The sequence below is a fragment of the Acipenser ruthenus genome, chromosome 51 (assembly GCF_902713425.1).
Source record: "Acipenser ruthenus chromosome 51, fAciRut3.2 maternal haplotype, whole genome shotgun sequence".
NCBI classification, from domain to species: Eukaryota; Metazoa; Chordata; class Actinopteri; order Acipenseriformes; family Acipenseridae; genus Acipenser; species Acipenser ruthenus.
Genome location: NC_081239.1, coordinates 2,162,077 through 2,182,500, shown reverse-complemented (window position 1 = coordinate 2,182,500; position 20,424 = coordinate 2,162,077). Strand labels below are relative to the sequence as shown.

The 20,424-nt window shown below is 44.8% G+C and overlaps 2 protein-coding genes across 3 annotated transcripts in view; both read right to left on the bottom strand.

Annotated features, from left to right (window-relative positions):
* The window catches only part of LOC131722702 (echinoderm microtubule-associated protein-like 3), a 59,225-nt gene extending 54,869 nt beyond the window's left edge, over positions 1–4,356 (bottom strand). Inside the window, exon 1 of one of the 2 annotated variants that reach the window (XM_059015659.1) lies at positions 3,918–4,356. In XM_059015659.1, coding sequence (XP_058871642.1) covers positions 3,918–3,942 — 25 coding nt within the window. In that variant the 5' untranslated portion in view covers positions 3,943–4,356. The remainder of the gene's footprint in view (positions 1–3,917) is intronic. The other variant, XM_059015660.1, reaches the window with a different exon arrangement.
* A 3,284-nt stretch (positions 4,357–7,640) lies between these two features.
* LOC117398554 (solute carrier family 22 member 6-A) lies at positions 7,641–20,020 on the bottom strand. Its single transcript, XM_059015968.1, has 10 exons — positions 19,481–20,020; positions 18,542–18,645; positions 15,941–16,095; positions 15,080–15,248; positions 13,060–13,183; positions 12,713–12,828; positions 11,172–11,386; positions 10,860–10,968; positions 10,188–10,394; positions 7,641–8,992 (listed from the first exon to the last, which is right to left on the bottom strand). The coding sequence occupies exons 1-10, from the start codon at positions 19,883–19,885 to the stop codon at positions 8,836–8,838; spliced, it is 1,761 nt and encodes a 586-aa protein (XP_058871951.1). The 5' UTR covers positions 19,886–20,020; the 3' UTR covers positions 7,641–8,835.
* Between the last annotated feature and the right edge of the window lie 404 nt (positions 20,021–20,424).

The following is a 20,424-nucleotide window of genomic DNA, read 5'->3' as shown; positions in this document are numbered from 1 at the left end:
TTTAAAGACATTGTAACACTTCAAAAAGAGGAACTGAAAATAGATCTGCTAAAGTTTCGCTTCCTGAAGACCGTACGGGCTTTTTTTTGTACGTGTATCAAGGTGGCGCAGCGGGTAAATGCACCTGTTTGAATTCAGCTTACTAAGAGGAAGTACATGCAAGTGGATTACTAAAGCATAGGAAGCAGAGAGTTAGGGGGTCGGGTACTCAGTGGGGTACAGCAGGCACCGCACCTGCACCCCTGTTTTGTCTCATCTACAGCAATGATTTTGATTGGGGGATAATTAGCAAGTTTGGAAAATGTGCAGGTGATACAAAGCACTGGGGAGTGGCCAATCCAAAAGGATTTGATAAGTGAATTCCTATCAGCCCACAGGCACAAACTGAACTGCGTTCCAGTCGAAATCCAAGTCACATTCTTGCGGTTTTTCGGCTCGTGTTGAAATAATGCAAGACTGAGTTGATTAATCCGGAGGTTGGAGTCTTTCTGGCTTTTCTTTCATTTTTTTGGCAGTTTTCATTGATTTTTAAACTCCAGGATAAAACCCTTTCAATGTCTTCTTCACAAGGAGTAGGGGACACAAGCAGTTTAAAACGTATACAGTTTCAGAGTTCGAAGCTCGCCCTAGCCCTCAGAACTTAGAAAAGTTTACCCCCATAGTTATACTATGCATTTCCCACAGTTGACCATATCTTTTCTAATATGCTTCACCATACCTTTCTAAAAGGGTGTAACCAGTCACAGTGTCTCGTTGAATTGGGATCCTTGCTTTACATGACATACCGTTTTGTAATACCTCAAATGCGCTTTACTTGCTCTTATCTGCTCCCTATTTTACTGCATTTAATCCTGTACTTCAGAGTACTGTAATCTGTCAAGTGTTATTTAATCTGTAGTATTTTGTAATTTATCATATCCTGATGTAACTATCACTGACACTGTTATCTGCTGTATTATTGAATTGTATTTTGTCACACTTGTACTTGCTAGAACCAAAGTCATTGTATTTATCTTGCTTTTAATTGTATTATTACTTGTACTGTGATTCTTGAAAGATAAAGGAGTAGTAAAAAAAAAAAAAAAAAATAGTGAAATCGTCCTCACCCAATAAAGACCTTCCTTCATGTAAGTAACCAACCAGCTGCTTCCCCTATTGACTGACATGATGCTTTCAGCCAGTAACAGGCTTTGACCCAGAAGACATTGCTGGGGTGAAATGACCAAAGAAGTGAAGCAGTAACAGACTTCCTGGAAGACAAGGCAAGCAAACCAAGATCTTTCTTTAACCTGGTATAGAACCAGATGTGCTAAAACACGTGTTTCTTTCAAAACTGCACATTTGAGACCTATAGAAATAATGGACGAGCACAACAGGAAAGATTTGTGAAATTATTTGGTGAGCTACAAGCACATACAGAAACCGTCAGGCAAGTGGATTTTAAACCCTTCGATACTACAGTATAACCATGCACACAGACGCCTGCACTACCCTGGCTGAGAAACGCAATTATTCCTTTGGTTTCATATAAAAGTCCATGTGCTGTCAGTTGAAGTGCCACCTGGTTGAAGATCAGTGTAAATGCAAGGCGTGGGGGCCGAGATGTTTAGAAACATGCTTCACTGTACAGCAGTATGGTAAACTGTGACAGTAACACGGACACAAAACCACATTAAAGCCTTGGAATTGCAGAATAGATCTGAACTTTTTTGCTTTCGGTTCCTCTTTTCTAAAACAGTCCTTCTGCATGCATTCCCAATGCGCCTGGTTTGCGTAGGAGCTAGTTACGTAAGCACACGCACCTACTGGAGTGGTTATACGCTACACCTTTAAGAAAGCACCCAAAAAAAGGACTAAGCGATGCTCCGCGGGGAAGTGAAACTCATCTCGAAGCTCTTTAAGCACATTTTCAGTACACCTTTAAGGGTGACTGAGAAGTGAAAGGTTAATGCTTTCCGAAGCCCACTGCCCTAACCCCCGTACACTTCCTGTTCAGATGCAAAACTCCGGCAGCTCTCCTCCCACACAGAACTTCAAACAAGCTTCATCTATGAGCCACAGAATAACCTGAACAGCACTAAGAGGCAGCCTTATTCATTAGATTAAGCAAAGGCTTTGGTTTGACTTCAGGTCACAAGCTTATCAGCAATATCCATCCCACACTGCCACGGCTGCCAATTGCAATTTAGAGCTATCAGTATCATGAGATGAAAGTTGCTAACCATGACCTACATCCACTGCAAGTGTGACATCCATACACCCATAGACCGTCAGTAACAGTCATCCGTCGCCACCACAGTGAATTTAAAATTAGAGCCATCAAAGTCAATGACCAAGACATAAATCAACAGTACAAAATATTGTACAATAATAGTTAGCAATGACATGTTTCATCATAAGCAATTCACCACATATATGCAAAAATGTACAGACACCTATGGTTATCCGACGTTCCGGGAGAGCTGGGATTCTACCAGTTTTCGGACTTGTGTCCCTAACTCTAACCCTATCAACTTCAGCCTTGGTCTCGATCTCCTGCCTGTCACTCAGCAGTGAATGCACGAACCCACACGGCAGAGGGCTACCCTGTCACAAGCATTAATACCCTGTATCTTTCTAAACAAGGGATTTAGGGGAGCTCCCTAATAAAAGCTGAATCTCAAAACAATAATTGTGTGAATATAGTCATTGTTACAGCTGTGTATAATGGTGTTTAAAACAGGATTCATTCAGACAACTTTTTACATGTTCGCCCTGGTCCCATCGCAATCGGATACGCGATGGATTACTGTACACATATACACCCAATTTATTTTTTAACATGATTGTGTTATCATATACTTTTTTATTAATTGCTTCAGAGTTGCTACAGCTTCAATGAATTGAAGACAAAAAGATGGTACCCCTATAACACCCCTACCCCATATATCCCCATTCAAGTTTAACAGGTTTGAAATGACCGCAATGACAGAGGAGAGTCCAGTCTCAATGCAGAATACTGATACTGTGTTTAAAAATTGCAATACAAAACTACAGCAGCTGGGTTAAGCCCCTTTCACACTGGCGCTCCTATCCTGATCTGGGTTCTGGCTACCCGGGTCAGAATCCTGCGTAGTCTGAAACCACGTACCTGGGTACTAGTGACCCACCTCAAAATGCATGGCAGGCGTTCCTTAGCGGATGACGTAACAAACAGCCACGCCTGCGTGAGGATTCACTTCCGCAAGAAACATTTCTCTTAAGTATATTTCTGTTGATTGAAACACATCATGAGCCGGATTGTAGCAGGGATGAAGAAACATTTGCTTTAATCAACATTTGGGTCGTCGAACGCCTTCACTTTCTTGTGTTACCCAGGTCGACCCTGGTTCTTCAAAAAGCAGTGTAAAATCGCAAGCCGACCCTCATGACATAGGGTTGCGAGTAGAGCATGCCAGTGTGAAGAGGCTTAAGCGACAGGTCCCCCTGCGATATACAACTGTGCTTTACAGCAGCAAAAAGACGACCTTACAGTCTGAATTAAAAATAATAATAATAATATATACACACAGATACACTTTTGCTCAAAAGATCCAACATAGTTAACACCCATTCTACGACTAATTTATTATTATTATTATTATTATTAAAATAATAATAATAATAATATTAATAATAATAATGATAATAATACAGCAAACAGAATTTATTTATAAAATGTTTAACAAAAATGCGTTGTTCATAATTGCAATATCACATTCTTCATTCGACGCTGTCTTCATGCATTGTTATATTATCGTTATGTATTCAATTATCATGATAGAAATAATTTTAAGGTGAATGCACTCTTTCGCTTTAAGAGTGATTTACCATCACGCCTACGTGCGTTCAGTAAACTTGTTCCACAACAACAACAACAATTTTATTTGCTTGCTTACCCAAACTGTTTGCAAACACGTCCATTTCTGCAGCGTCGACCCAAGGGGGTCTCACCCCCGGTTAAAACAAATCTCTTCTGCTTTCTCCAAACTTCTCCTTTCTTTCTTGAACAGAACCGATGCGGTAGGTAAGAAGCTAGTTGTAGTGTTCTGCTGGGCAAAATGTCATTGGAATTGACGTTAGTCTACCAGGAGAGGCGAATTCCTTCGTCTGTGTTGAATGTAAAATGTTGATTTCAACATACCCTATCGCATTTATGTGCGAAAGTTAGATACACTTATATCCAGGAACTAGAAATGCTAAAAAATCTGTAATTGGTTGCATTTTTCCTGTCCGCTATGGCTAATCAGAAACTACGAGATCACTCATGTGATTATTGTAAAGAAGAAAACGCCGCCTCTTTTCCAAGTGATGACACCGACCTAGAAGCAGGCATAACAAATATATCATGAAGCCACGAAAAGAAAGTATCGTAGAAGCGGTTTTTTTTTTTAATATATTCAGGAAACGCGACTTGCCAACACGTTTTGCAGCTGGATAGTTTCAGTCTGAAATGAAACCAAACTTGATTTACAGCAGCGTTCAGAGGAAAATATGTGTTGTTTTTGAGAGAGAAAATATTTTTTAAAAAAATATAAAACTCAAAACCATTTTCGACTTTCCAGACTTTTTTTTTTTTTTTTTTTTTTTTGCAAGACAAACATGTGGTTCTGTAATTGCCTCAGGCAAAGTAACATCCGTGTTTATATAAAATGTTTATGCCAGAATGCATTTTGCATATTTTTTGTCAAAATAAACCACACCGATCAGGTTATGTCTTCTACGTTTTTTCTGCTCCACCAGTACAGAGGGAGGCTGTTCAGAGAGTGTAAGAAACTCCCTTTCTCTTTCTCTGCTCCACCAGTACAGAGGGAGGCTGTTCAGAGAGTGTAAGAGCCTCCCTTTCTCTTTCTCTGCTCCACCAGCACAGAGGGAGGCTGTTCAGAGAGTATAAGAGCCTCCCCTTCTCTTTCTCTGCTGCTACCAGCACGGAGCAGAGGGGGGCTGTTCAGAGAGTATAAGAGCCTCCCTTTCTCTTTCTCTGCACCGCCAGCACGGAGCAGAGGGAGGCTGTTCAGAGAGTATAAGAGCCTCCCTTTCTCTGCTCTGCTCCACCAGCACAGAGCAGAGGGGGGCTGTTCAGAGAGTATAAGAGCCTCCCTTTCTTTCTCTGCTCTACCAGCACAGAGCAGAGGGAGGCTGTTCAGAGAGTATAAGAGCCTCCCTTTCTCTGCTCTGCTCCACCAGCACAGAGCAGAGGGGGGCTGTTCAGAGAGTATAAGAGCCTCCCTTTCTCTTTCTCTGCACCGCCAGCACGGAGCAGAGGGAGGCTGTTCAGAGAGTATAAGAGTCTCCCTTTCTCTTTCTCTGCTCTGCCAGCACGGAGCAGAGGGGGGCTGTTCAGAGAGTATAAGAGCCTCCCTTTCTTTCTCTGCTCTACCAGCACAGAGCAGAGGGAGGCTGTTCAGAGAGTATAAGAGCCTCCCTTTCTCTGCTCTGCTCCACCAGCACAGAGCAGAGGGGGGCTGTTCAGAGAGTATAAGAGCCTCCCTTTCTCTTTCTCTGCTCCACCAGCACAGAGCAGAGGGGGGCTGTTCAGAGAGTATAAGAGCCTCCCTTTCTCTGCTCCACCAGAGGCTGTTAAGCAAGTATGTAAAACAAACAATGATCAGTTACAGACAGGTTGATTTTGAAAGTACTTCCTTCAAACCAATCCTATAAAGAAGTGGCAGTGCCCAAAGCTTCTCAGATTACTGCCTGGCCAGTTTGTGGGATTGAGAGGCGCTTGAGCAATACATTGTAATGTGATACAGTAGGGAAGCAATTCAGAATGACACCAAGCCTGACAATGAGCCTGAAACATAGAAAAAACAGGATGTACAGAGCGACTCAGTTCTGTCATCCCCTGTCACTCCTGGGATTAGGATTCCAACTCCAGTGTTGTTTCAGCTCAGTCAGTTTACAGCGAGTTCCTCACACGGGCTTTTTATATCATCAGTGTGAGACTAAAGGGAAGAGAACGAGACTCATTTGATTATCGGTCTCACCTTCTACACCTGTGCAAGTTTACCGGAAAACAATAACCGCAGCGATTGACTCGCACTGGTGAGACCAGTGCTCAAAACGTAATAAAGCAAAAACTAACTACAAGCATCTTGCCATGGTCTTCAGTACTGAGAATATTGCTATTTGCTGAGCTCAAATTCTATAAGGATAGGAAAGTATCACCCCCCTATCTTAAAGATCTGTTGGAGGTGGGTTTGTTTTAAATACTTTCATTTTAAAATATGGAAAGATTGCAATTAAAAATTCCTACTGTGCCCAGGACTTCCTGCTTTAAAACAACAAGGGGTCAGATTCACATATGTTCCTCCAAAGAGGGGTTTCACCTGCTTCACTACTACCAGGGCGTGCCCCCTTGCTTGTCTCCAGTTCAACGTGTGGGTGGCACAAGGATAGACTTGCGTTGTGGGCACACAGACTCGCAACGTGGCACCATAGAGTATATGATTTTGCACAAGAACACCAGTCGGAGGTTGAGTCAGACTGCTTGGCACGGCTTCGTTATGAATTTGCTCACTGAGTTTGTCTTGTGCAATTCCTATCGTCACATCTGAAAGCCAGCAAATGCCTTTTTCAAAAGAAATCATTACATCAGGCCTCCGAGGGTCTCCCCTGGTAAAGACACGGCCGCGTGGTGTGCAGGGGGAGTCATGCAGTCAGGGGAGCGCAGGGGTCCCCTAAAGTCTCCCCTGGTAAAGGCACGGCTGCGTGGTGTGCAGGGTGAGTCATGCAGTCAGGGGAGTGCAGGGGTCCCCGAGGGTCTCTCCTGGTGAAGGCACGACCGCGTGGTGTGCAGGGGGAGTCATGCAGTCAGGGGAGTGCAGGGGTCCCCGAGGGTCTCTGAGTGCAGGTTCCTGGCTGTGCCAGGTTGGGGATTCCACAGGGAGCATTTGCTGTGGCGTTCTCTCTGCGCTACAGCGGCCCCTACTGGCCAGGGAACTCTCCTTTAAGCATCATTGTTACTCTTGCACACCTCAGGTCATTTCACCTCATCAGTGACTTCCTCAGGGTCATGGTATTGGTTGCAAAGCATGTCAGTCATTAGGGGAAGCAGCTAGTTGGTTATTAACAGCAAACAGGCAGAATCCCAATTGAAATGGATTTCATCTCGATCTGTGGAGGGGGGGGGGGGGGTGTAAGTTAAAGACAGAATAAGTAAGGTTTCAAAATGAAATTCTCTCATCACCTGTGTATCATTCAGTTCTTTCATTTAAGCTTCATAGCAATAGACAAGTTCATTCCTGTAGTCTGCGGCCGTTCCATTGAAGTTGAACCAACTTCCAGAGTAAATATTGCATTTTTTGGCCGTCGCTTGTAGACCTTCAACTGTTTGGATTAGCAAGCAGTGCAATTAATACCAACGGCTGAAAGTTTGAACACTGGCGACACCTAGTGGGGGATAACGGAATCAGAAGTTGGTCAACACCAATATCAAACCTAGATAAGGTACCACAAAGGTAACGCTGTTATGTACAATTCTGGTATAGCTTAACATATCAATGTCCTCTTTAAAGGAGTGCTTGCCAAGGCTTTCAAATCATTTTTTTTTAACTTCTTTTAGAGCTAGTGACCCAGTGGTACCGGAACGCCACTAAAATATAGATTTTCTTAAACAAGAATTATTATAAAAAATTCATATTTTATTTGTATACTGAACTTCTACATTTATCTCATTTCTACAAGTATTTCCACACAGTGTCTTTCTCCAGCTTCGTTAGTGTTTGTGTCTACAGTCATAGTCGATGCACGGTTGCTGTCCTCTTCGTCAGCATTTGTAGCCTTCTTAAAGGAGTAGTTTGTAACAGAAGAAGTTCCTAATGCTCTTTTCATTGCATCAAGAGGACTGCTGAGTGAATCAGACAGCTGAGTGGGAGATGGGAGTCATGTGACTTAGCCTGCCTATTATGACTACACCTGACCAAACCGAAAACAATATCTCTGTAAAATGAAAACTTCCTGAGAAGTAACTATTTGGAACTGTAACTAGTTATTTTTTTTTTTCAAAGTAATAAGTTAATGTAACTACAGCTATGGCCAAAAGTTTTGCATCACCTAGAATTTTAGGATTGAGACATAATTAAAAAAAAAACAACTATATGAACATAATTGATTTCTTTTATTTAACATCGTGTATTCAAAGAAACTACAAAAGGATATCGCAAAAGTCACTTTTGTCAGTTTTGTCGCTAAGCATATGGAAAACTACAAAGTGGTGTGTAATTCAATATGTTATTATTATTATTTGTTTATTTAGCAGACGCCTTTATCCAAGGCGACTTACAGAGACTAGGGTGTGTGAACTATGCATCAGCTGCAGAGTCACTTACAACTACGTCTCACCCAAAAGACGGAGCACAAGGAGGTGAAGTGACTTGCTCAGGGTCACACAATGAGTCAGTGGCTGAGATGGGATTTGAACCGGGGACCTCCTGGTTACAAGCCCTTTTCTTTAACCACTGGACCACACAGCCTCCTATAATGTAACATTATTCAGCAGGTTACATTCGACTTTATGAAGCTAAATTAGTTCATTCTATAGGGTGATGCAAACCTTTTGGATGTAGCTGTAGTGATAACTTGTAACAGAATATTTTTTTTAAAGCAACAACACTGACTGTTTCTACTAAATTCGATCCCCCTGGTCAGGGTGAGGGGTGTGTTAGGAAGGGATGGGTCCTGATTGGCTGAACGGTCTCCTCTCATTCCCACTGTCTCAAGTTCAGTCCCTCAGATGTTTTTTTGTAACCTCTTACTCCTTGAAGAATAACCGGGTATGCCGTTTGACTGCTGAGTCTTCAAGGGATGTCCCGCATCTCAATTGGGCTCTGATTTGGAGGGAGGGGGTCGAGGGTCAGAGGTCGTCTTCACCGCTAACACTTTGAGCTCTTTGACCTCGCTCTTCTCTTTCACTTCCTGAAGCGGCAGCATTTCTTTCTCTGCCGCCTTGTCCAGAATTTCTTTTCTCTTCCCCCTGAAACAGGCAGTGACAAACTCAGTCAGTAACCTTCCCTCTGCTACGGTAAGGAAACTAAATGATTGATTTCTGTCCTTCTCTGTGTGACGGAGCGCACACAGCAAGGGTTTCAGCAGAATTTCAGTGTAATCATTACCATTAGACACAAGAGTGAGGCCACGAGTTATTAACAGAAATGAAGCAATGATATCAGTTCCCAGTTTGTGGAAGAAGAATCGGACACCGCGCTGGTGTGTGTTCCTGGAGGATCTTGAGGCTTCTCCAATGCACCTCCAAGTGCTGCAGTTTCATACAGTCTCTACACCCCTTTGCAAAGCTTAGTGCTGGCTTACCTCTGTGTGCCAGCAACATGATCACCAGACAACTCCTGCTTCACACAAGGTCAGGTGAGGTCAGTTCTATTGATTCTTTCATAGGTAATTAAACATTCTGTCCCTGACAGCAGCCAGATAACAGCATGCTTTGTACAGCTGTACTCAGAATCAGAGTTCTGTACTTTTTATTAACTCTTTACACTACGGTAAAGTACAGGAGAGCCAATTCCAGGCTGTTTGTCTAATAAATGTTGTCCCCTAGAAAAGTAAAAAAATGACGACTTTAAGATCAAAGACTGCAGCCACTGACAAAGGGCAGTGTCCTTTGGGAAAGATTAAGTTATTTCTAATTGCTTCTGTATCAGAACACCCCATTGCTTCTGTATCAGAACACCCCATTGCTTCTGTATCAGAACACCCCATTGCTTCTGTATCAGAACACCCCATTGCTTCTGTATCAGAACACCCCATTGCTTCTGTATCAGAACACCCCATTGCTTCTGTATCAGAACACCCCGTTGCTTCTGTAGTTTTGATTTGTTGTGTAAATGAAATGAAACCACTGGAACTGAAAATCTTGGCATACTGTCAAAATACTGATTGTCTAATTTAATTGATGACTTTAATAGGCCACACATGCAATTCATTTGAAATAGAGAGAGCAAAGGAACACTTTTTGTGGTTAAATCTAGGAAAAAATATGTGATTTACATGAAATCTGGAAAACAAACCCCTGTTAAAATATAAAGTTACGTTCTAATGTTTTAATATGTGTGTCGAGGGGGGGGGGGGGCGGCATATAAAAAGTTCTAAATGACAAAGCTTGAGGTGTTGTAATGACTGCAGTTCCGCTTGGTTCAGGAGGCTCCCAGACTCACCGCTGCTGCTCCACGTCTTCGATGGTGTCTGGCAGAGGAATGTCCAGCATCTCGGGCAGGAAGAAGGCAAAGACCGCTGCGATGATGGCCGCTGCCCCGTACACCATGCCGGGCAGAGCAGGCAGGAACTCGTCCAGCATCAACACTGCGGGCGCCGCCATCGAACCCACCCGCGCCATCATGGAGCCAAACCCCATCCCCGTCTGCCTGCCAGGAGACAGGGTCCAATCAGAGACATCAAGCAGAGGCATCCACCAGACAGACATCCACCAGAGACATCAACCAGAGAGACATCAACCAGAGAGACATCAACCAGAGAGAGACATCAACCAGAGAGAGACATCAACCAGAGAGACATCAACCAGAGAGAGACATCAACCAGAGAGACATCAACCAGAGAGAGACATCAACCAGAGAGACATCAACCAGAGAGAGATCAACCAGAGATCAACCAGAGAGATCAACCAGAGAGACATCAACCAGAGAGACATCAACCAGAGAGATCAACCAGAGAGACATCAACCAGAGAGACATCAACCAGAGACACACCAACCAGAGACACATCAAGCAGAGACATCATCCAGAGACACCAACCAGAGACACATCAAGCGGAGACATCAACCAGAGACAGGTCCTAATAAAGTAATCAGCTCGTGTATAAAAGGCCCTTACCGGATGACAGTTGGGTAGAGCTCTCCAGTGTAGAGGTAGACACAGGTGAAGGAGGAGGACAGACAGCCCTTTCCCAATACAGCCAGTGAGGTCCTCACGGTCTGCATATCTGCACACAAAGCACAGACAGGCTGATTACACTATGCAAGTCAGATGGAGGCTTGGAGCATTCAACACAGTAAATTACACAGACATAGACACTGGCAGCATTATCCACCAGTCCCTCTTCAAAGGAGTGATAACAATTATATCTATTTGGGAGATTGTGCCGTAATGGAAATTGAAATGAAGGTAGGAGGGAGAGGTCCTCACCGCTGGGTACGAAGATGTTGGCCAGGATCATGGCTCCAGAGATCAGCAGACACATCCCCTGGGTGACCCTGCGACCAAGGAAGCTCATGGAGGCAGTGGACAAGAACTTGGCAGGGAAGTCCACTGCTCCAAAGATCACCTGGATCAGGTAGATGCTCACTCCAAACTTCTGCAGGTCCATAGCCAACCCATAGTAGGCAAAGCTGGTGGAGAACCTGCTTTGAAAGAAGAGGGTATGGGATGGGTTACCCAGCTTAAAAGCAGTTGACAAGCCCTATAATTCCCCATAGGAACCAGGACCAGACTTACGACAGGAGACGGTTCTGTTCATCAGACAGACCCAACTTGACAAAGGTTTGAGATGAATCAGCTACAGGGAACCGGATGAGCACTGATGGGCCGGATGGCCTCCTCTCGCTTGTAAACATTCTTATATTCTTACAGCTGTGTTTCCTATTGCAATTTGATATTGAGCTGTTTAAATGTGTGTTAAGGTGCTTTCACCAGAATCCAGGAGCTGCTCTCCTGTTGTTTCGATTTGACTACAAACACATGTAACACAGACTAGAACAATCAAACTGTATAGTGGTTAGAGCCAGTGCTAACTAGTGCACAGCTACTGTGTATTCACAGTATTAGCTGTTCACTAGGTGGTGCTAGCTGTTTTAACCATACAGACACTTTGGTTGATCTAACCTGTGTTACATGTATTTATATTGATGTTTGTGCAAATCATTGTTTCACCTGAGTGATTGCAATGACATGTTTATTCTCAGGGTCTTTATAAGCAATAATGGATACTACTCTCGATTATTTTCTCAAAATAAATATTAATAAAAAGAATAGATCTTCATTCCATTATTATCAGTAATAATATTAAAAAAATGTACATGAAATATTATCTGCTTATATCCATTCATTTCTTGATATTTATACATGTTGTAAAAACATATATATTAAAACACATGAGACAGAATAAATGCTGCTGAAAATGTCTCTGCCCTTTAAAAATGAAATGCCCATCTCAGTGACATGAAAAAAAAAAACAAGCTGGCAGTGAAATTCAATCCCTCCCCTAAAAAATATATATATTATCAGGAAATATGGCAGCAGCTACAACTGGAAAACAAAGGGTTAAAATTGAATGCAATCTGGGCTACGTCGTCACTGATAGGGTTACTAATAACTGTTATATTGATCACTTTACTGAGAAATGCAGGATTTCTGAACGATGATTCACTCCAGAAAACACTGCATGGAATGTAAAGCAACATCATGAAAAGAGTCTGGTACTTTAGAGGCACTGCCTGACAGGTTAACTCTTTAAGGTACAAGAGACATATGTGTCTCACAAACAAAATGATGCAAACTTTCTTATTTTTGCAATGAGGCGCACGAAACAGGGTTTTACTGACAGGTTTCGATCTGGTCGTCCAAATGGTCAGTTTCCTCCTTGTGATACTCGAGTCGTTCTCAAGCTGTTTGAACAAGCGCTTAGTTCCTTGTGTACCTTCAGGGGTAAAAAAAATGAGAAATCGTACCAGACAGCCGTGAGACAGATTGTGATGTGCCTCATTCCTGGGGTCCGGACCAGGTCCAGGGCTGTGTACATGGTTTTACTGGACAGGATCTCCTTGTGCATGTGGAACTTCAAGGTCTGTGCAGGAAACAACAACACAAAGACGTCATGATACTACTTGACTACAGCGCTTCCTCATCCAGCCTGTGCCTTTCCAGTCAAGTCAATGGGATGCCAAGCCCTTATAGTGGGTAACGCAAAATCAACCAGAGGTTTAGGTTGAGTCCACCGGATGAATAAAATAGCTGGATTTGAACCCAGGCCTCCAGCGGTGAAAGACCAGTGCATAAACCAACCATGCCCCCTCACCTCTGGGGTGATCTTCTCTCCCTCTGCATGTTTTCCGTTGATGGTGGCCACCCTCTTGATTTGTTTCAGAGCCTCATCGGATTTGTTGTTGAGGACGAGCCAGCGAGCCGACTCTGGGAACCACCTGGGAAGCGGAAGAGGAAGAAAGACAGTCACCCTGTCACCCTGTTACACAATCACACAGCCACTCAATCCTCCAGTCACACTGTCACACAGCCACTCAATCCTCCAGTCACACAGTAACACAGTCACCCAGCCACTCAATCCTCCAGTCACACTGTCACATAGCCACTCAGTGGCCCAGTCACACAGTAACACAGTCACCCAGTCACACAGCCACTCAATCCTCCAGTCACACAGTAACACAGTCACCCAGTCACACAGCCACTCAATCCTCCAGTCACACAGTAACACAGTCACCCAGTCACACAGCCACTCAATCCTCCAGTCACACAGTAACACAGTCACCCAGTAACACAGCAACTCAATCCTCCAGTCACACAGCAACACAGTCACCCAGTCACACAGCAACTCAATCCTCCAGTCACACAGTAACACAGCCACTCAATCCTCCAGTCAACAGTAACACAGTCACCCAGTCACACAGCCACTCAATCCTCCAGTCACACAGTAACACAGTCACACAGTAACTCAATCCTCCAGTCACACAGTAACACAGTCACCCAGTCACACAGCAACTCAATCCTCCAGTCACACAGTAACACAGCCACTCAATCCTCCAGTCAACAGTAACACAGTCACCCAGTCACACAGCCACTCAATCCTCCAGTCACACAGTAACACAGTCACCCAGTCACACAGCCACTCAATCCTCCAGTCACACAGTAACACAGTCACCCAGTCACACAGCCACTCAATCCTCCAGTCACACAGTAACACAGTCACCCAGTCACACAGCCACTCAATCCTCCAGTCACACAGTAACACAGTCACCCAGTCACACAGCCACTCAATCCTCCAGTCACACAGTAACACAGTCACCCAGCCACTCAATCCTCCAGTCACACTGTCACACAGCCACTCAGTGGCCCAGTCACACAGTAACACAGTCACCCAGTCACACAGCCACTCAATCCTCCAGTCACACAGTAACACAGTCACCCAGTCACACAGCCACTCAATCCTCCAGTCACACAGTAACACAGTCACCCAGTCACACAGCCACTCAATCCTCCAGTCACACAGTAACACAGTCACCCAGTCACACAGCCACTCAATCCTCCAGTCACACAGTAACACAGTCACCCAGTCACACAGCAACTCAACCCTTCAGTCACACAGTAACACAGCCACTCAATTCTCCAGTCACCCAGTCACTCAGCCACTCAATCCTCCAGTCACCCAGTCACACAGCCATTCAATCCTCCAGTCACACAGTAACACAGTCACCCAATCACACAGCCACTCAATCCTCCAGTCACCCAGTCACACAGCCACTCAATCCTCCAGTCACACAGTAACACAGTCACCCAGTCACACAGCCACTCAATCCTCCAGTCACACAGTAACACAGTCACTCAGTCACACAGCCACTCAATCCTCCAGTCACACAGTAACACAGTCACTCAGTCACACAGCCACTCAATCCTCCAGTCACACAGTAACACAGTCACCCAGTCACACAGCAACTCAACCCTTCAGTCACACAGTAACACAGCCACTCAATTCTCCAGTCACCCAGTCACTCAGCCACTCAATCCTCCAGTCACCCAGTCACACAGCCACCCAATCACACAGCCATTCAATCCTCCAGTCACACAGTAACACAGTCACCCAATCACACAGCCACTCAATCCTCCAGTCACCCAGTCACACAGCCACTCAATCCTCCAGTCACACAGTAACACAGTCACCCAGTCACACAGCCACTCAATCCTCCAGTCACACAGTAACACAGTCACTCAGTCACACAGCCACTCAATCCTCCAGTCACACTGTCACGCAGTCACTCTTGCACTACAGTTCCGCACTGTTATGTCCCTGGCGAGGGGGCACGTACCAGCTGTAGAGGAAGCAGATGAAGAAGGGCGCAGAGACGGTGAGCTGCAGCATGCGCCAGTCTCGGATGCAGTAGGCAGTGCCCGCCAGCACCATCTGCCCAATCGTGAAGCAGAACGAGGACAGCGTGCCCATGATGGTGCGTGACTTTGTAGGGATCCACTCCATCTCTGCAGACAAGAACAGCCACAACACCAAGTACTCTTATCATGTGTTTCCTGCCCAGTTATAGTGTTTGCAATCATTCCTGTTCTGGGTTTTGTTGCTCCAGGCTCTAACTTCTGTTCAATCAATCAATCAATCTTTATATATATATATATATATATATATATATATATATATATAGCACCTTTCTAATCAACCCAAAGCACTTCACATAGATAACAACATTGATGAATATTAGAAGAAGTAGCAACAAGCAAGTGAACAATAAAATAATTAGCTCAGGTCTCGATTTCTTCCTCCTGTTACTTTCTATTATCCAACTCTATAGAGCATGGAGCTGAGATTCAGACTGGAGTCTGTATTGTCCCTCTCTGAGGGTCTGTATGGTCAGTCTCTGGTCTATCTGGTTCCTCTCTGAGGGTCTGTATGGTCAGTCTCTGGTCTGTATGGTCCCTCTCTGAGGGTCTGTATGGTCAGTCTCTGGTCTGTATGGTCCCTCTCTGAGGGTCTGTAGGGTCAGTCTCTGGTCTATGTGGTCCCTCTCTGAGGGTCTGTATGGTCAGTCTCTGGTCTATGTGGTTCCTCTCTGAGGGTCTGTATGGTCAGTCTCTGGTCTATGTGGTTCCTCTCTGAGGGTCTGTAGGGTCAGTCTCTGGTCTATGTGGTTCCTCTCTGAGGGTCTGTGTGCTGTACTCACTGAGGGACACTGCATTGAGGATAACTCCAGACACCGCCATGCCAGTCAGGAAGCTGAACACACAGAAGGCGATGTAGGAGGGAGAAAAGGCCGTGCAGGTGCCCAGAGCGGCCAGCTGGAAGTAGGACCAGATCAGCACAGCGCGGCGGCCAAACCTGACAAGCAAACAGCACAGGACAACATGAGAGGAGCTCAGGAGAGAGGACCTGACAAGCAAACAGCACAGGACGACATGAGAGGAGCTCAGGAGAGAGGACCTGACAAGCAAACAGCACAGGACAACATGAGAGGAGCTCAGGAGAGAGGACCTGACAAGCAAACAGCACAGGACAACATGAGAGGAGCTCAGGAAAGAGGACCTGACAAGCAAACAGCACAGGACAACATGAGAGGAGCTCAGGAGAGAGGACCTGACAAGCAAACAGCACAGGACAACATGAGAGGAGCTCAGGAGAGAGGACCTGACAAGCAAACAGCACAAGACAACATGAGCTCAGGAGAGAGGACCTGACAAGCAAACAACACAGGACAACATGAGAGGAGCTCAGGAGAGAGGACCTGACAAGCAAACAGAACAGGACAACATGAGAGGAGCTCAGGAGAGAGGACCTGACAAGCTAACAGCACAGGACAACATGAGAGGAGCTCAGGAAAGAGGACCTGACAAGGAAACAGCACAAGACAACATGAGAGGAGCTCAGGAGAGAGGACCTGACAAGCAAACAGCACAGGACAACATGAGAGGAGCTCAGGAGAGAGGACCTGACAAGCAAACAGCAGAGGACAACATGAGAGGAGCTCAGGAAAGAGGACCTGACAAGCAAACAGCACAAGACAACATGAGAGGAGCTCAGAAAAGAGGACCTGACAAGCAAACAGCAGAGGACAACATGAGAGGAGCTCAGGAGAGAGGACCTGACAAGCAAACAGCACAGGACAACATGAGATGAGCTCAGGAAAGAGGACCTGACAAGGAAACAGCACAGAACAACATGAGAGGAGCTCAGGAGAGAGGACATGACAAGCAAACAGCACAGGACAACATGAGAGGAGCTCAGGAAAGAGGACCTGACAAGGAAACAGCACAGAACAACATGAGAGGAGCTCAGGAGAGAGGACATGACAAGCAAACAGCACAGGACAACATGAGAGGAGCTCAGGAAAGAGGACCTGACAAGCAAACAGCAGAGGACAACATGAGAGGAGCTCAGGAGAGAGGACCTGACAAGCAAACAGCACAAGACAACATGAGAGGAGCTCAGGAGAGAGGACCTGACAAGCAAACAGCACAGGACAACATGAGAGGAGCTCAGGAGAGGGGACCTGACAAGCAAACAGCAGAGGACAACATGAGAGGAGCTCAGGAGAGAGGACCTGACAAGCAAACAGCACAGGACAACATGAGAGGAGCTCAGGAAAGAGGACCTGACAAGCAAACAGCAGAGGACAACATGAGAGGAGCTCAGGAAAGAGGACCTGACAAGCAAACAGCAGAGGACAACATGAGAGGAGCTCAGGAAAGAGGACCTGACAAGCAAACAGCACAGGACAACATGAGAGGAGCTCAGGAAAGAGGACCTGACAAGGAAACAGCACAGAACAACATGAGAGGACCTCAGGAGAGAGGACCTGACAAGCAAACAGCAGAGGACAACATGAGAGGAGCTCAGGAAAGAGGACCTGACAAGGAAACAGCACAGGACAACATGAGAGGAGCTCAGGAGAGAGGTCCTGACAAGCAAACAGCACAGAACAACATGAGAGGAGCTCAGGAGAGAGGACCTGACAAGCAAACAGCACAGGACAACATGAGAGGAGCTCAGGAGAGAGGACATGACAAGCAAACAGCACAGGACAACATGAGAGGAGCTCAGGAGAGAGGACCTGACAAGCAAACAGCACAGGACAACATGAAAGGCCGTTCAGTCATTTCTAAAAAAAAAAAAAGCCACTGATCTCAGCAGAAACAGCAAGAGAGAAAAAACACAAATAAGATATTAAAGAAATTAAATATTATCCAACTTCACACTTCATTCCACCTCAACGATTTCTACAGGGTCATTTTACTGGCTGCAAAGCATGTCAGTCATTAGAGGAAGCACCTGGTTGGTTATTAACAGGAAAAGGGTGGGGACAATTTCATGCATGTACAAGACAAAGCAAAGCCTGCAAACAGAGGATTTTTTGCCTACAGCTATGGCCAAAAGTTTTGCATCACTTGGAGTTTTAGGATTGAAAAACCAAAAAAAAAAACATATGAATAATTTAGATGTTTTATTTAACATCATGTAATCCAAGAAACTACAAAATGATATCGCAAAAGTCTACTGGGTGCCATACTAGTAGTACAGTAGTATTTCACGTTAGATTTCGAAATGTCACATTTTTCAAGTATATGGAAAACTACAAAGCGGAACGTAATTCAATATGTTAAAGTAACGTTATTCAGCAGCTTGCATTCCTTCATTCATAATTAATTAATTATACAGGGTGATGCAACACTTTTGGTCATAGCTGTACACATTTGAGCCCTAATTAGTGAATGGATGTGCATGGCATGGAATTCAAAGACAATTCCTCGGACAATGCTCTGGAGCTTACTTGTCTGACAGCCCCCCGAAGATGACGGCTCCAGTCAGCACTCCCCCCATGTACACAGTCTGGCTCATCTGCTTCAAAGATCGCTGGCTGCACACCAGATCCCACTGCCAACACAAACCAGATACGCTTGTACAAGTTCAATATATGGGTAATAGTGTGGCTCATACTAAAGGTATGGTTTGGTGGTCCAGTGGTTAAAGAAAGGGGCTTGTTGCCAAAAGGCTCCAGGTTCAATCCCAGCCACTGACCCACTGTGTGTGACCCTGAGCAAGTCACTGAACCTCCTTGTGCTCCGTCCTTCAAATGAGATGTAAAACAAACAAGCTCCTATTGGAAGTGACTCTGCAGCAGCAGCAGTTGTTGATGATGCAGAGTTCACCCCCCTAGTCTCTAAGTCCCTTTGGATAAAAGCATATGCAAAATGACTAATTAATAATAATATAAGAATGTGCAATTATATAACCTGTACAATCTACAATCCCCCTGTTGTTAATGATCTCTGTGTCACAGTTTACAGATGCCTCCATATATCTGGAGGCTCATCGCTTTCTACAGCACCACTCATCTGAATAAGGGAATCTGACTGTGTTTTTAATGCTCCCACTGTTTCAGATACTTAGTAGGCTATTCCATGCATTTATAACTGTGTCGCAAAGTGCTTCCTACCTTCTGTTCTAAACTCTACTCAGCTTCTATTAATGCCCGCTTGCTCTTCTCTCTGTGCTTAATTTGAAGTCGTGGCTTGGGTTGACTTTATCAAGACCATTTAGGATTTTATAGACTTCAATCACAAACAAGTAGGACTTATGAAACACATGCTTCAAATACCAGGATAAGAAGAACAAAAAAATGTGCTAAAGTCTTAATGCTTTAAGTCACAAAGTTATTTGCTTGAGCCGGATTACCAGGGAGAAAGGTGATTAAAAAGCCTCTACCCACCTCGGACACAATGGTGGAGGTAAACTCCTGCTTGTCGTACGTCCAGCCGTCCAGGCAGGGCTCCGTCTCCAGCCCTGTGGCATTATCCAGGCTGCTGTTGTGACGGACTAGCTGCCACTGCGCTTCGGTGTACCGCTGGCACTTGGCTGGCTTCAGATCCTTTCCCAGGGGGATGAAAGCGTGCAGGTAGTCCTGCTCTCCTAGTCCTGACAGGGAGAAGTTCTGGCTGTCAGCAGGCCAGGTCCGGTTTGCTACCCGGCAGTGATGTTTCGGCACCGCGGCCGAGAAGTTCTGGAGGAGATTGTGGCTGGCCATCAGGAGACTAGGGATGGAGAGCAATGCCACATGGATGAGCTGAAAACGACCCAAGCCACCGATGTTGTCAAGGAGATCCGCGAATCCCATGGTAGAAGCAGGGGAGAGAGCTGAACTGTGCTGGGACACGTGGCTAAGGCTTTTAAACCTCTGAAGTCTGTACAAAGTTCACAAAAAGAAATTATAAGCACCTATAGTGTTTTAACAAAAAGTTCCATCAATTTGTACACGTGATAATAACATTTTCTAAGGATCGTCAGGCCCCCTGAAGGTTCATTTGTACTTTTTTTAACTAACCGTATGAACCTAAGAATTGAGGCATGCGGTTCTTCAGGTCATCAACCTTTGTTTTTTTACCTGGAAGTCTCATAATGATTGATATTCGCTGTTAATGTATAAATAAGGTTACAGCAGTAAGTATTTTAATCTGATCCTGCAATTGGTTTGGCTTTTATTATCAGGGTATTGCTAAATCTAAACTGGCCAAAGTACAGACTTTTAAAAAACTTTTTTTTTTATGGGTGTCCAGATTTTGGTTAAAAATTGCAGTCCTGTAAAATCTTTAAATAAGTGATAACGAATCCACTAACAGCGTTACCCTTCCAAAAGTGTACCACAGTAAATTTGCA